The 14,850-nt window shown below is 36.5% G+C and overlaps 1 protein-coding gene across 1 annotated transcript in view; it reads left to right on the top strand.

Moving 5' to 3' along the window:
- The window catches only part of GNAT3 (G protein subunit alpha transducin 3), a 56,059-nt gene that overhangs the window by 24,420 nt on the left and 16,789 nt on the right, over positions 1 to 14,850 (top strand). The window contains exons 2-4 of the mRNA XM_061166335.1: positions 917 to 959; positions 4,665 to 4,806; positions 11,900 to 12,057. Of these exons, the coding sequence (XP_061022318.1) occupies positions 917 to 959; positions 4,665 to 4,806; positions 11,900 to 12,057 (343 nt within the window). The remainder of the gene's footprint in view (positions 1 to 916; positions 960 to 4,664; positions 4,807 to 11,899; positions 12,058 to 14,850) is intronic.

The following is a 14,850-nucleotide window of genomic DNA, read 5'->3' on the forward strand; positions in this document are numbered from 1 at the left end:
AGGCCCTTTAGGTTTCCTTAGTATTATAAGCAGCTTTCTATTTTAAACATAAAATTCCTATGTAACAAGAGAAACATGATGATGAAAACAAAAAGCTCATCCTTCAATCAGAATAGGCTTTGAATAGTTCTGGAAATAAATTATTGTCTTTTTTTTTTCCTTTCTATTAAATCACATAGGACATAGGAAGACACATTCTCATGTGACATAGAGACTAGTAGCTCAGACAGTAAAGCATCCGCCTGCAATGCTGGAGACCCAAGTTCGATCCCTGGGTTGGGAATATCCCCTGGAGAAGGAAATGGCAACCCACTCCAGTATCCTTGCCTGGAAAGTCCCATGGACAGAAGAGCCTGGCAGGCTGTACAGTCCGTGGGGTCACAAAGAGTTGGACATGACTGAGTGACTAACACACACACAGAGACTATAAAGTTGGAACCATTTGAGGGGAGAGTTGAAAAATCAGGAGAGAAAAGCTTTTGTAAAGTTATGTTCAAATGCAATAATATATAGATATGTCATCACCGACTCAATGGACATGAGTTAGAGTAAACTCCGGGAGCTGGTGGTGGACCAGGAGGCCTGGTGTGCTGCAGTCCATGGGGTTGCAAAGAGTCAGACATGACTGAGTGACTGAACTGAACTGATGTTTTCCTGATGGTATACACTTTTTGGTTTACAAAACACATTCTACCTTGGAGCCAGAACTATATCTGTCTCTAGTATCAAAATAGAGGGGTTGCTACTATCTTAGAAAGTAGACAGTCAATAATACTTTTTAAGTCCTGATTGATTACTCTCCTTTACATAAGAGGTGGTCTGTAAAAGATTAACCCACAAGAAAGAGAGTCACAGGTTTTAACGTCTATATGAACTTGGTGTATCAGTTGATAACACTCCCATCTTTCTATTGCAGGAGCAGGAGAATCTGGAAAAAGCACCATTGTGAAACAAATGAAGTAGGTGCCCAGTATTTTAAACATTTAGTGTTTGATGTCTGTCCAGGGGGGCTTCCTTTGTGGCTCAGCTGGTAAAGAATCTGCCTGCAACGCAGGAGACCATGTATTTGACTATGACTTAAATAAGTACTTTTGGAAAAACTAATTGATAGTCTCTAAACCAGTTAGTGGCAGAGCTGTCACATTTCTTGTGCAAATATTCCTCCAATCCTTTATCTGTAAGTGTAACAGATGAGTAATATAATTTCCATTTTTCTTTCAAATTTTGCCTCTCAACAAGATGACTACTAAAAGCAATTATGTTTTAAATACATTAATATAGGTATGATTCAGGGTCTTACTATTGTGAGCATAAGCCATCAACATTTCAAAATATGTCAGTGATCCATTTGAATTTAGGAGGAAACAGTATTTTTAACTTAATTGGCATTTCATACGCCTGGGAATGAAATGCATATTTAAAGTTATTATCATTATGGATTTCAATTTATTTTGTATTTTTTCTCTATTTTCTCTTTACAATAAAATAAACAGATCTGAATTCTGAATAAGCATATTATGAACACAAAAATGCTATAATTTAAGAATATAATATCTAAATGAGTAAATGAAATACTAAGGGGAGAGGAATATGTGAAATCTCGTGACCATGTCACTGCTGGAGAATTTTAAAGGACCATCATTGCTATAGGAGAAGAAGATAATCATTTTTTTGAATTTATTTTTCACCATGCTTGAGGATCTTTTTCTTTGGAATGTATCCTGGTGACGGAATGATCCCAACTAATGATGAAATTGTCTATTTGTAATCTGATATTGTTTGGTCACTATATCCAACTCTACAGTCCCATCGACTGTAGCCTACTGGGCTCCTCTGTCCATGGGATTTTCCAGGCAAAAACACTGGAGTGGGTTGCCATGCCCTTCCCCAGGGGATCTTCCCAAGTAGGTAGATTCTTTACCCCTGAGCCACCAGGGAAGCCCACACTTTGAGCTAGGGAAGCATATAATATCTGCCTCTATATTCTACGAATAGGTCTAAATCAGAATAAACAACATTAAACTTATATTCCCATGTGTCCTTTAGTCCCCTGCAATGAGTTATAGCAACAGCAGCCTCTACAGAAATAAATCTATGTGTAGTTACAGTGACCCCTCACTCTCTCAACCAAGTTATGCAACATCTACACGAGTCATGTTTCCAAACATGTCACTTAACCCTACTGTCACCGCCTCAGTTCAGAACCTCGGCATTGCTCACCTGGATCAGAGCGGTATCATGCTATACCGTTTCTACTTCTCCTCTTCCTTCCACTGTGTTAGCCACACTGCCACCAGCTCTCTCTGCAGAAACTATTTTATCTCCTTCATGAATTGAACTCTTCACCTATATTAACAAGATCAAACTCCTAGAACTCTTGAACACTTCAGAATCCAACTCTTGCCTATCTCCCCATCCTAATATCCCATAATCCCCTCCCCGCCTCCTTTCTGCCTCAGAAATACTGAATTTACACAGTGCTATGGACTAGCATATCATGGGTGGCAATATAGTTTAGTGGCTAAGATCACAGGCTCTGAAATCAGGCTGTGTGTGTTGACCAGCTGTACCATCCATTAACGGAATAAGTCTGGGACAGTATCTTTATGTATTTATGTCTTTGTTTCTACCTTTAAATGTAGAAGATAACTTATCAATACCTACTTTAAGTCAGGACTTATTACAAGAAACAAGATGACGCATAAAGTACTTAAAACAACGTTTGGCACATACTGAAAGCTTGTTCATTGTAAGCATCTATTTGGTCACACCGATCCTTCTGCTCAAAGTGTTCTTCTTCCTTTTGACTCTCTGGAAATAACCATTTGTCCCTGAAAAATTAACTGATCATCACTGCTCCCGGACAGTCTCCCTGATCCCTTACCACCACTCCCAGTTGGGTTGATCACTTTTTCTAGTTCATTCCACCTGCCAGTAATTTTGCTATACATTATCATACTGTACAAAAATAGGATTTCATGCCCTACCTTCCTGTAATCTAGTACTCTCCAATAGCGCATTCTGTGATGACAGGAATATTATTACATCTGTGCTCTCCATATGTGGCTAATGTGATTGATGAGCTAAATTTCAAATTTTATTTAATTTTAATTAACATGTGGTATGACTACTGTATGGGACAATGGAGCACTGGTCTATGTTTTTAGGGAGGAAGGACTTTTACAATTCACTCATTCTCTTCCGTGTTTGAAATACATTGCTGAAAATGCCCAGTAAATGCTTATTAATTTGAGCAGATCTAGGAATGAACTTGCAGATAGAGAGTTCTGTCTCACAGTAATTGCAGCCCCTAGAAAGCAGTGTTACTTAAGTCCCACTACAGGTGGATTTTGTTAACTTTGCTGTTAGTTTGCTTGGTAACAGGTATTTCTTATTCCACGAAAAATGGACAGAGATAAGAACTTGTTCCAGGAAGAAAACCTAAATGCCCCCAGGTTTACTTATAATTGCCATTTAAATTTAATAATTAAAGTAATATTCTAATTTTAATTTTTGACAGAGAACTGGGATTTCTTTAATGAAATTATTCTCAATGTATCCATAAAAACATTTTACTGTTTTTTCTCTATAGTCTTTAACTGACTGTCTTATTCACCTAAGTTAATTGTTTAATACAGTAGGACAGACATAGCCATGTTTGAAGTACTGAATAGAAATACAGCCAGTATTGGCAATCAAATATTAAAAGCAATAAATAATAGATATAGGTACTGCCTTTACTCTTTTCACTAAGAGTATTTGTATTTTAAGGTTTTAATGTCTTTGTGTTCTTTTTACTCCCTATACTAAAACCTCTGTGTGTATGGATGCAACACAAATCCCTAGTAATCTCTCATCTAAATGATGCCTAATGAACATGCAGTTCATTTTAAAAGCAATTAAAAAAAAACACAGAAAACAACAAGAATATATTATGCAATAGAAATGCAATGAAGCAATTAGCATACACAAAGACCCTTCTAATAGGTATGTATTCCAAAACTAGTAATAAAATTGAGTTCTGATTCAATGAGTGGAAGGGAAAGAAGAGTTCAGCCAAGTTAAATGTCTAGGCATTTCAACTTTGAGAACTCCGTGGCACGTACACACATGGAACAGTGACAAGGGATTTAACAGACGGTAATCACCACCATTTAAAAGGATGCCTTTGTTACTGTTATAAATAGAAAGCAGGCACTATTTTCCAGTCTGTCTTAAGTGATAGGAAAAGATGTGGATGCTATAGTAAATTACTTCATTTCCTCTAGACATCATGTTATCAACACTAAAAAAAGTTTCAGAACTCTGTGTATATCTTTGTCCTGGGAATCTGGACAATCTTTCTCTCAGAAAGAAACAATCTTGCTCAGTAAAAAGCTCATGATTTACCCATTTTAAATTGTAGTTTATCTGGAGCAAATCGTTAAGTCCTCTTTGTATTTAGCTTAGGAGCTCAGAAAGAAAATACTACGTTAAATGCCAATGAAAATAAAAACTCAAAGCCATAAAATTGGTCCCATTTACCACATACATGGATAACATTCTTCTGTTTTTAACAAAAATATATACTATAATTTTATGCAAGCAAATTATTATTGATGTGTTTAATATTAGAAAAAAATGAACTATTCAACTGACAAAAGCTTTTCATGTTTAAATTATAGGATCATCCATAAGAATGGTTACAGTGAGCAAGAATGCATGGAGTTCAAAGCAGTAATTTACAGTAATACATTGCAATCCATCCTAGCTATTGTGAAAGCCATGGCAACCCTGGAGATTGATTATGTAAATCCTAGAAGTGCAGTAAGTATGCAAATAATGACAGCTGTAGTGGAGTTTGAACCATAAAACAGTGGGACCTAATAGATCTGTAGTATTAATCTACACCAAAATTAAGAATATAAAACATGAATTTGAAAGTATTAATTCTGTTTAGTGTAAGATTTCTTATTTTCCTTTAAATGGAACTTTCCTTTTGACTGTGTGCTCTCATCTTACTCAACAATAACTGTTTTCCCAGGACTCAATCAGCCACCAGGGAAGCTCAGTATCAACTAATACACTATATCAAATATAAATACTTATATTTGCTAAATAAGAGTCTAGTCCATAAAATCAAACTGTAATATCTCTATATTAATTATAAGCCATTTCATTGAGATTTTATTTTTGGTAACAATACTACAACTATCAATAATGTTCAATGATAATTACAAAAACTACGTGGCACAAAGAAATGATTATTTTATAAAGTAGTTTTTTTAAAAAATGCAAAATTGTATGAGAAAATGTTAGCATAATAAATATACTCAGTCATTTGTTTACAAGGTAGCAGATAGTTTCATTTGTCTTCTTTTTATATTTTATAATATATAAGGTTTTATGTTAAAATGCATAAAAATTGTACCTACTTGAAAACAATCTATGTGCCAACAGAAAACTATTTTAGTCAGCAAATGAAACCTAAGTATTATGCAAAGAACAGTAGTTAATCATATCCCGAAACAGATGTGTACAATCTATAGGAAGAACTCACCCATTTCCCTTTATTCCCTCTGGGAGCAGCTGATTGCCTCTGGATGATGTCAACTAAACTGTTCCCAGTGTAATTTTTAGGTACCTTGTTATACTAACAAGTGGCTCAGCTAGTAAAGAATCCGCCTGCAATACGGAAGACCTGGGTTCGATCCCTGGGTTGGGAAAATCGCCTGGAGAAGGTAAAGGTTACTCACCCCAGTATTCTGGCCTGGAAAATTCCGTGGACTGTATAGTCCATGGGGTTGCAAAGAGTCGGATACAACTGAACGATATTCACTTTCACTTTCTTATACTAACAATGAATATAGAGAGGAATGATATAGTAGGTATAGAGAAGACAGTGATGCTTGTGCTCTCCCCTCGTCTCGAGAAGTTTAAGGTTAAATCATGTAAATTACCCTTGGCAGTCATTAGGATGAAAAGAAAAACACCTCTTTCATGTCCCGAAATCCCCTTTGGTTCTGCCACTTTCCAGCAGAGAGCACAGAAATGCTCCACATGTCCTTGGGGCAGATTGTAAAGCAGAGTCAGGAGTTCTGCTGGGTGTTCCTTCCATTTTTAGCTTCCCCACAACTTGGCTCCACTAAGTTAAAGATAGTATTTCTCTAGGTTACAGTTTTCCTCACATGTAAAGGGCGAACTTGAAGGAGCTGAATGCTAATATCATTTTGGTCTTATTCTATGATTTAGTGTTCATATATAGTTCAGTTATTGCTCAGGCCCTGGCTTTTCTAAGATAGGTCCTTAAGATAGGATTTTAAACTGACCCTTAAGAGACAACTTGGAATAATCCCTTATTTACAAAAAATAATAATAAGGGCCAGAGAGGACTAGCAATTTGGCCTGCATTAAATAACTAGAGTTAAGGCAAAACTCAATTCTCCTGGTTTCTGTTATAGTGCTTTTCCCTATGCAAGGAGTTTTGTAAAAATATTTTTTAAGAATTAAGACTATTTCTTTTATTTTCTTTCTTTTAAACAATAACAGTTCTTGGAACGGGTGTTCCTTCTACATTCCTCTGAGAACGATTTAGCAAGTTTGAATTTGCATGTGTAATATTCCATATATTTGTGTCACAACCTTGCCTACTGATACTTATTCAAATATAATTTTTGCTTCATGAAGCCCAATGTTTGCAAATCAGAGAGCAGTCATCACTAAAGACCTGGAATGTGTTAGTTAAAACTTTTAGTGATCTGGCATGAAGGTGGAGTGAAAACAGACTCTGTACATTGCTGCCACTATGCTAACTACAAAATAAAAAGAAATGTCATTTACTCACACCCCACATTAAATGGTGTAAACAGAGTAACTTAAGCAGCACTAAACAACTGGCATAACCTCTCAGGAGTTCCTGCGTCCTCAAGTATCAAACATCACAGGGTCAGGTACTGCATAGCTCATACTTTTATTTCAATTAATGTCGATTATAGCAATTTCAATCACATTCTTCTTCAGTATTTGATGTTGAGATTAATATACTCTCTACCTGACTCAGACTGTTTGTTTGACAGATTAATTGCTAAGCACTTAAGTGTGGCTTTCACAGTTCTGGTGTCCTATGAATCTCAATTTAGCTGCCAACTTATATATACAGTGCATATACGTTTATATAACCATTCATACCTCACCACACAGATTGCCATTCAAAAAGAGAAAGATTTCTAACAGAAAATATACATGAGCTTTACTGGTCACTGGTTCTGTAAGTTTGGACAAGATACTTAAGTTTCAGGTTTTTCATCCACAAAGTGTTAGCTTTCATCATTAAATTACAATGATTATTACAGGAAGCAAGAATAATAAATCCATACAAACACTAATTATGAAAGAATATAAGCTCCCAGTATTAGATATTATTACTTTCTAATAATCACAGTGAATAAAGGCTCATTAACATTTATGTATTGAAGTATACATCCAATATCATTTGAAAAGTTGTTTTTCACTGAACTATTATCTATATGGCAGACAACTAACTGGACACTAGGAATATACTGAAGAATCAGCCATAAATGAGATGGAAACAGTATTTGCCCTCTAGAGAAGAAAAAATGGTGTTGACCAAGTAGTTATATTTCAGCTATTACAAAAGCTTTTACAGATGGTAAAGTTGAAGAAACAAAAAAATGAAATAAAGGCATTTACTTGTTCTCTCTCAACATCACTATATTCTATTTCAGAACTCTAAAACAGTCACTAGACTGACTAAAAGAATGCTGAAAATTGCAACACACATTGTGGGTGTTGTGACCATCTTTGACAAACACCCGATGCAGTGAATCCTATAATCTGAAGTAAACAGCACTGATTACTTAAGACGGTTTACGATAAAAGTTCTATAATCAGATAAGTTTGGGATACATATGTGCTGTAACAATTTTTAGGAAATGAACAAACAATATTTGTAAGCAAAGCTTCTGAAAATCCTGTAACTAAAACTTGGCATTTTAAACCCAACATTTCTGCAAATTATTAGGCTATGCTATCTTTTCCTTCCTTGATGTATTTTTTCCATTATCTTTCAAAATATGATTCTAGGCTTCAGAATGAGTTATACAAGGTTCTAGGCTCATCTGAGGTTCCTAATATTGATAAAGAAAGTCTGGAAAACTTATTGAGGAAACATATTTCACTTTCTACGCAACACAGTTCTAGAGCTACCCAACGTAAAGAGAATGAGTTACACTAGAACCACCATAATTCCCAAACTTTTCCAAATACATGATAGGGAAATAAAATTTCTTTAGGATACCACTCAAACCTGCAGTGAATTATTAATATCTGGAAAATGATTAAACATCCCTTAAATGTCTCTAGATCATGAGATATGAGCTAATTAGTATATTCATTTTATTGATTTATTCATTCAACAACATTTCAGGGTATGTACTATGTGTTAGGTTCTGTCCTTGGTTTTAAGGATGTAGAAACAAACAAAAAATAAAATTTCTGCCTATATATATTTATAATCTAACATAAAATATGTAAAGAATTGTGCACTATACAGATGGTAATAAGTATACTATGAAAAAATTTCAAGACAGTTAAGGGGGAGAAAGTGTAAGAATGAAAGAAGAGATGTTAAGGAAGCCATCCTTGAGGTGGTGGCATATTCGAAGAGATCTGAATGAAGTAGGTAGTGAGTCACAGGAAAGGCATGAAAAGATCAGCCATTCTCAAAAACTTTGAAAGCTTGGTGAGTTCAAGGAATAGTAAGGAGTCCAGTGTGTCTTGAGGAAAGAAGGACAAAAGCACAGGGTTGTAGTGGGGTGAGGGGGAAAGAGGAAATAAAATTAGAAAGGAGGAGATGGCTAAAAACATAGAACCACAGTAAGGAATTTGGAATTTTGTATTGAGTTTGATGGGAAATTCTGGAGGTTTTTTTTTTTTTTTTTAAATTGGGATTAAGATGATCGGTAGGAGTTAAATGTTCAATCCATTTGACTCTGATATAAAGATAATTTCTCATATAACTGTTAATTTTGGTGTGATGTATTTCAAAAATTCAAATTTCACTGGTGGGCCCAATCCCCTAAACGCGTAAATTTGGTCTCTTTAATTATCATATGTATTAAGTTGCTTCAGTCACGTCCGACTCTTTGCAACCCTGTGGACTATAGCCCCCGAGGCTCCGCTGTCCAGGGGATTCTCCAGGCAAGAATACTGGAGTGGATTGCCATACCCTCCTCCAGGGGATCTTCACAACTCAGGGAATGAACCCTCATCTCTTGTGTCTGCTGCACTGGCAGGCGGGCTCTTTACCACTAGCGCCACCTAGGGATCTCCTTAATTATCGTAACTGCAGAAAAACTTCAAGATTGAATTGCAGTATGTCTAATAAGATATTATTTATGGCTTAAAAAAATATGTTGCAAGGAATTCTCAGCTCAGGCTGCACATTTGAATGACCTAGGAGATTTTTAAACCTACCTTTGCAGACTCTGACACCCAGAAATTGATTCATTTTATTTGAGTTGGGGTCCTGGTATCAATTTTTTTTTAAGTCCCCCACATGGTAACAATGTGTAGTCTTGGTTTGAAAACCACTACCATCAACTTTACCTCTGCATGCGTCTTCAGTCATGTCCAACTCTTTGCAACCCCGTAGACTGTAGCCTGCCAGGCTTCTCTGTCCATGGGATTCTGGAGTGGGTTGCCATACCCTTCACCAGGGGATTTTCACGACTCAGGGATCGAAACCTCCTCTCTTGTTATTTAAACTCACATATTGGCAGGCAGGTTCTTTATCAGTAGCTCCACCTGGGAAGCCCCACACTTAAATATAAAAGGTCTCCAAAGACAAAAACCAAACTGATTGGGTATTTTGCCCGTAGCTCATAGTAAATGGTGACGAAGAGGACTTTCTGATATTTAGTTGTTCAAGTTGAAACTATATTCATGACACCTCTACAAATAAAGAATATTTAAATGAACAAATGGTATATATTTAAAAGAATGAAAGAAAGAGTATATAACAGCTTGGTTTGTAAAGCTTACAAGGCATGTGATTTTTTTTTTCCCCTGTAGGGACAATATTGTTTAAGCAACTATTTCATTGCATCATTTGTCCTAAATGGCACTTTAATGTGGAAGAAGGCAAATAGAATGATGCCAGCAAAAGTGACTGGTCATATTTTGCTAATTTGCTGTTTCCTGTCATATCCAACTAATCTAGAGGAAGGATTTTAAAGTTCATCTTGTGTTGACACAATAAAATGACAGGTCAAAGCCTTTGATTTGGGCCAGTTAAAATTTGTGGCCTAATGGTCATCTGATCAGTTTGGTTTAGCAGTACAATTGGATTGTGAAGAAAGATAAAATGAAGTTTTAGTCTTAACAGAGCCTTTCTTTAACAGTGTTACAGACACCTTTCATTTTTTATACAAAGAGCAGATTTTTAGTAAAATGGTGACACAAGCCTATCATCAATTTCAAGTAATAAATTGAGTTGTATCAGAAAGGCATCGGGATCTTGTTGGACAGACTTCACTAGGAGCCACCTAATTTTGCAGAAAATATGTTTAGGCTTGACTCTTTTTCTGATACTTACATCTTTATTGATTTGGCAAATTTACCTCCAAGTTTTAGTTTCCTCATTTGTAAGAAAGAGAAAATATAGTGTCTATGTTACTCTTGTTGTAAGGATTGTGTGAGATGTCACATGTACTAAATGTCATGTGAGTTGTTATGAAAATATGCATGAAAAAGAGCCAGCAAAAAGAACATGGGCTTTGGAATCTGACAACCAAGATTTGAGCCTAGATTTCTCCATTTGCCTGGTCTAGCATTATGGCCAATAATTGAATATTCTGAAACCCACATTCTTAACAAAATTTTTTTAGTCATAAACCAGTTTGGATCATTAGTTTAGGTAAACTGTAGACTATGTTATTTACTCAAACTTCCTTTTGCCCTTGTCACCTCCAAATATCCCATCAGGAATAACACAATACTTGGTTTTCTTTTCTCCTTTTTCTCTTTTTTTCTTTACTTCCTTCCCTTCTTTTCCTAATGAAATCTCACCTCTGCCCTATTAATTTGCCCTAAAATCATGCTCATGACAACACCCACAGTGATATTCAAAAACTTTATCTGGATCAAAATGTTTACCATTGGTAATTTTTATGACTGTAAATAGGTATGTGATGGTAAATAATGACAATATATTTCTAAACTATAATTTTAGAGTATTGAGTTTTAATTTCCATTTGTACTCTAATTCTTACTTGGTATTTTTCTTTCCTGGAAAATATATGGCCATGATCAAAGGAATACAATGTGCTCGGTTAGATTAGATTTGTTGCTCCTTGATACTAGCATTCTGGTCCTCTAGAAGCTCAGTGGACTTACACCAAAATGCTGTTATCCCTTTTTCCATCATATTTAGAAATCAGTGATGAATACCAGATATCTTAATTTCTTCATGTAATATTTCACAGTTTTTGCAATGAAGGACTTTTGTGGACATAAGCCAGAAGTTTCATTATAAGATACTTGTGTTATATTAACCTAAAGATATAGTGGGCTTCCCTGTGGCTCAGCTGGTAAAGAATCTGCCTGCAATGCAGAAGACCTGGGTTTGACCCCTGGATTGGGCAGATTCCCTGGAGAAGGGAAAGGCTTTCCACTCCCGTATTCTGTCCTGGAGAATTCCATGGATTGTACTAGTCCATGGGGTCGCAAAGAGTCCAACATGACTGAGCGACTTTCACTTCACTTCATAGTGAATAGATTTTCAATGAAATTGCTACTGAAGTAAAAATCATCAAACTGAAATGATCTTTTGGAAAACAAAAGAATATGTGAATTTAAACAACAATACATTTTTATCCTTCTGACAAAAACAATGCTGCAGGAAGACCAACGACAACTTTGTGTGATGGCAAATACCCTGGAAGATGGCAGCATGACACCTGAATTGGCTGAGGTGATAAAACGACTGTGGAGAGATCCGGGGATTCAGGCCTGCTTTGAAAGGGCATCTGAATATCAGCTCAATGACTCAGCAGCATAGTAAGTAAATGCATTTTAAAAGGAACTGTAGTTGAAACATTTACGCTTAAAAATTGTAACTCTGTATACTCTGCATTTGTAATCACAAATGACAAAAGTAAATAGCTTTACATTTTTATCATACTAAAATAACAAGTAAATGAAAGGAAAGGAAAAAAAAAGCAAGATGATATAAATAAGATGTAAAAAACAAAACCATGGCGGTGTTTTAAATAACTAATTTTGAAACTATTAATATATGTCTGAAAAGATATATGTTGCAAATATTTTCTCCTAATTACAAAGATTGAATCATTATGTGGGCTTCTCAGGTGGCTCAGTGGTAAAGAATCTGCCTGCCAAGCAGGAAACGCGGGTTTGATATCTGGGTCAGAAATGTCCCCTGGAGAAGGAAATGGCAACCCCCTCCAGGATTCTTGCCTGGAAAATCCCATGGACAGGAGCCTGGCTAAAGTCCATGAGGTTGCAAAGGGTCAGACATGACTTAGTAACTGAGTGCACTTGTGTACCTGTGCGCGCACGCGCGCACGCGTACACACACACACACACACACACACACACACAATCATTATGCACCAAGCTCAGTTCAGTTCAATTCAGTCCAGTCACTCAGTCGTGTCCGACTCTTTGTGACCCCATGAACAGCAGCACACCAGGCCTCCCTGTCCATCACCAACTCCCGGAGTTTACTCAAACTCATGTCCATCGAGTCGGTGATGCCATCCAACCACCTCATCCTCTGTCGTCCCCTTCTCCTCTCACCTTCAATCTTTCCCAGCATCAGGGTTTTTGAAATGAGTCAGCTCTTCACATCAGGTGGCCAAAAGAGTGGAGTTTCAGCTTCAGCATCAGTCCTTCCAATAAATATTCAGGACTGATTTCCTTTAAGATGGACTGGTTGGATCTCCTTGCAGTCCAAGGGACTCTCAAGAGTCTTCTCCAACACCACAGTTCAAAAGCATCAGTTCTTTGGCACTCAGCTTTCTTTACAGTTCAACGTTCACATCCATACATCACTACTGGAAAAAACCATAGCTTTGACTAGAGGGACATTTGTTGGCAAAGTAATCTCTCCGCTTTTTAATTTGCTGTCTAGGTTGGTCATAGCTTTTCTTCCAAGGAGCAAGTCTTTTAATTTCATGGCTGCAGCCACCATCTGCAGTAATTTTGGAGCCCCCAAAATAAAGTCTACCACTGTTTCCACTGTTTCCCATCTATTTGCCAAGAAGTGATGGGACTGGATGCCATGATCTTAGTTTTTTGAATGTTGAGCTTTAAGCCAACTTTTTCACTCTCCTCTTTCATCAAGAGGCTCTTTAGCCCTTCTTCACTTTCTGCCATAAGGGTGGTGTCATCTGCATATCATATCTTATTGATATTCCTCTCAGCAATCTTGATTCCAGCTTGTGCTTCTTCCAGCCCAGCGTTTCTCATGATGTACTCTACATATAAGTTAAATAAGCAGGGTGACAATGTACAGCCTTGATGTACTCCTTTTCCTATTTGGAACCAGTCTGTTGTTCCATGTCCAGTTCTAACTGTTGCTTCCTGACCTGTATACAGGTTTCTCAAGAGGCAGGGCAGGTGGTCTGGTATTCCCAAAAACTTTGGCGTAGTCAATAAAGCAGAAAGAGATGTTTTTCTGGAACTCTCGCTTTTTTGATGATCCAACAGATGTTGGCAATTTGATCTCTGGTTCCTCTGCCTTTTCTAAAACCAGCTTAAATATCTGGAAGTTCAAATATCTGGAAGTTCACAGTTCACGTACTGTTGAAGTCTGGCTTGGAGAATTTTAAGCATTACTTTACTAGCGTGTGAGATGAGTGCAATTGTGTGGTAGTTTGAGCATTGTTTTCATTGCCTTTCTTTGGGATTGGAATGAAAACTGAGCTTTCCCAGTCCTGTGGCCACTGCTGAGTTTCCAAGTTTGCTGGTATATTGAGTGCAGCACTGTAACAGCATCATCTTTTAGGATTTGAAATAGCTCAACTGGATTTTCATCACCTCTACTAGCTTTGTTCGTAGTGATGCTTCCTAAGGCCCACTTGACTTCACACTCTAGGATGTCTGGCTCTAGGTGAGTGATCACACCATTGTGATTATCTGAGTTGTGAAGATCTTTTTTGTATAGTTCTTCTGTGTATTCTTGCCACCAAGCTCAAGATGAACACAAACTGGTGACATGCATGTTGAGGTGTGGACTATTCACTTCATTTCTAACCAAGTTACCAAAATTACCTTCTAAAATAACCTTGTTAATGACATGTGCTTTGGCTCCCTTGGTTTGATAGGCATGATATAGAATTTCAGAAGAAAGTAATGTATTGATTTGAGGAATGTTTATATATAGTGGGATTCTTTTGGAATTGCAAGCAAGATTATCTAATTTTCACAATAATATCAACCAGTTAGAAATTTTTAGCCATAAGCAATAGGAGGTTGTAACAGTATTTATAACTTCATTATTAAAATGATTTTAAATATCCATTTTAGTAAATGGTTCTTGACCTGTCCCACAGTTACATGCCTGTAAGCATGTGTGCACATGCATATAAATACAATGTAAGTACTTATTCTATATTTCTGTCCCTGAAAGTGAATGTGTGAATGGATATATATGCAGTTCTTCTGATGGACTCCCAACAGAGCATACTAGATGTACTTAAAAAATAAAACAGTAAAGTAAAAGTTAAACAAATGAGAGATTATTTGAGGACAGAATAAAAAAAAAACAAACTTGCAAGATACCTCAGATTTTAAGCATAATAAGAAGGATTATGGAGAGAAAACAAA

Source organism: Dama dama, chromosome 18 (genome assembly GCF_033118175.1).
Source record: "Dama dama isolate Ldn47 chromosome 18, ASM3311817v1, whole genome shotgun sequence".
In the NCBI taxonomy this organism is placed as follows: Eukaryota; Metazoa; Chordata; class Mammalia; order Artiodactyla; family Cervidae; genus Dama; species Dama dama.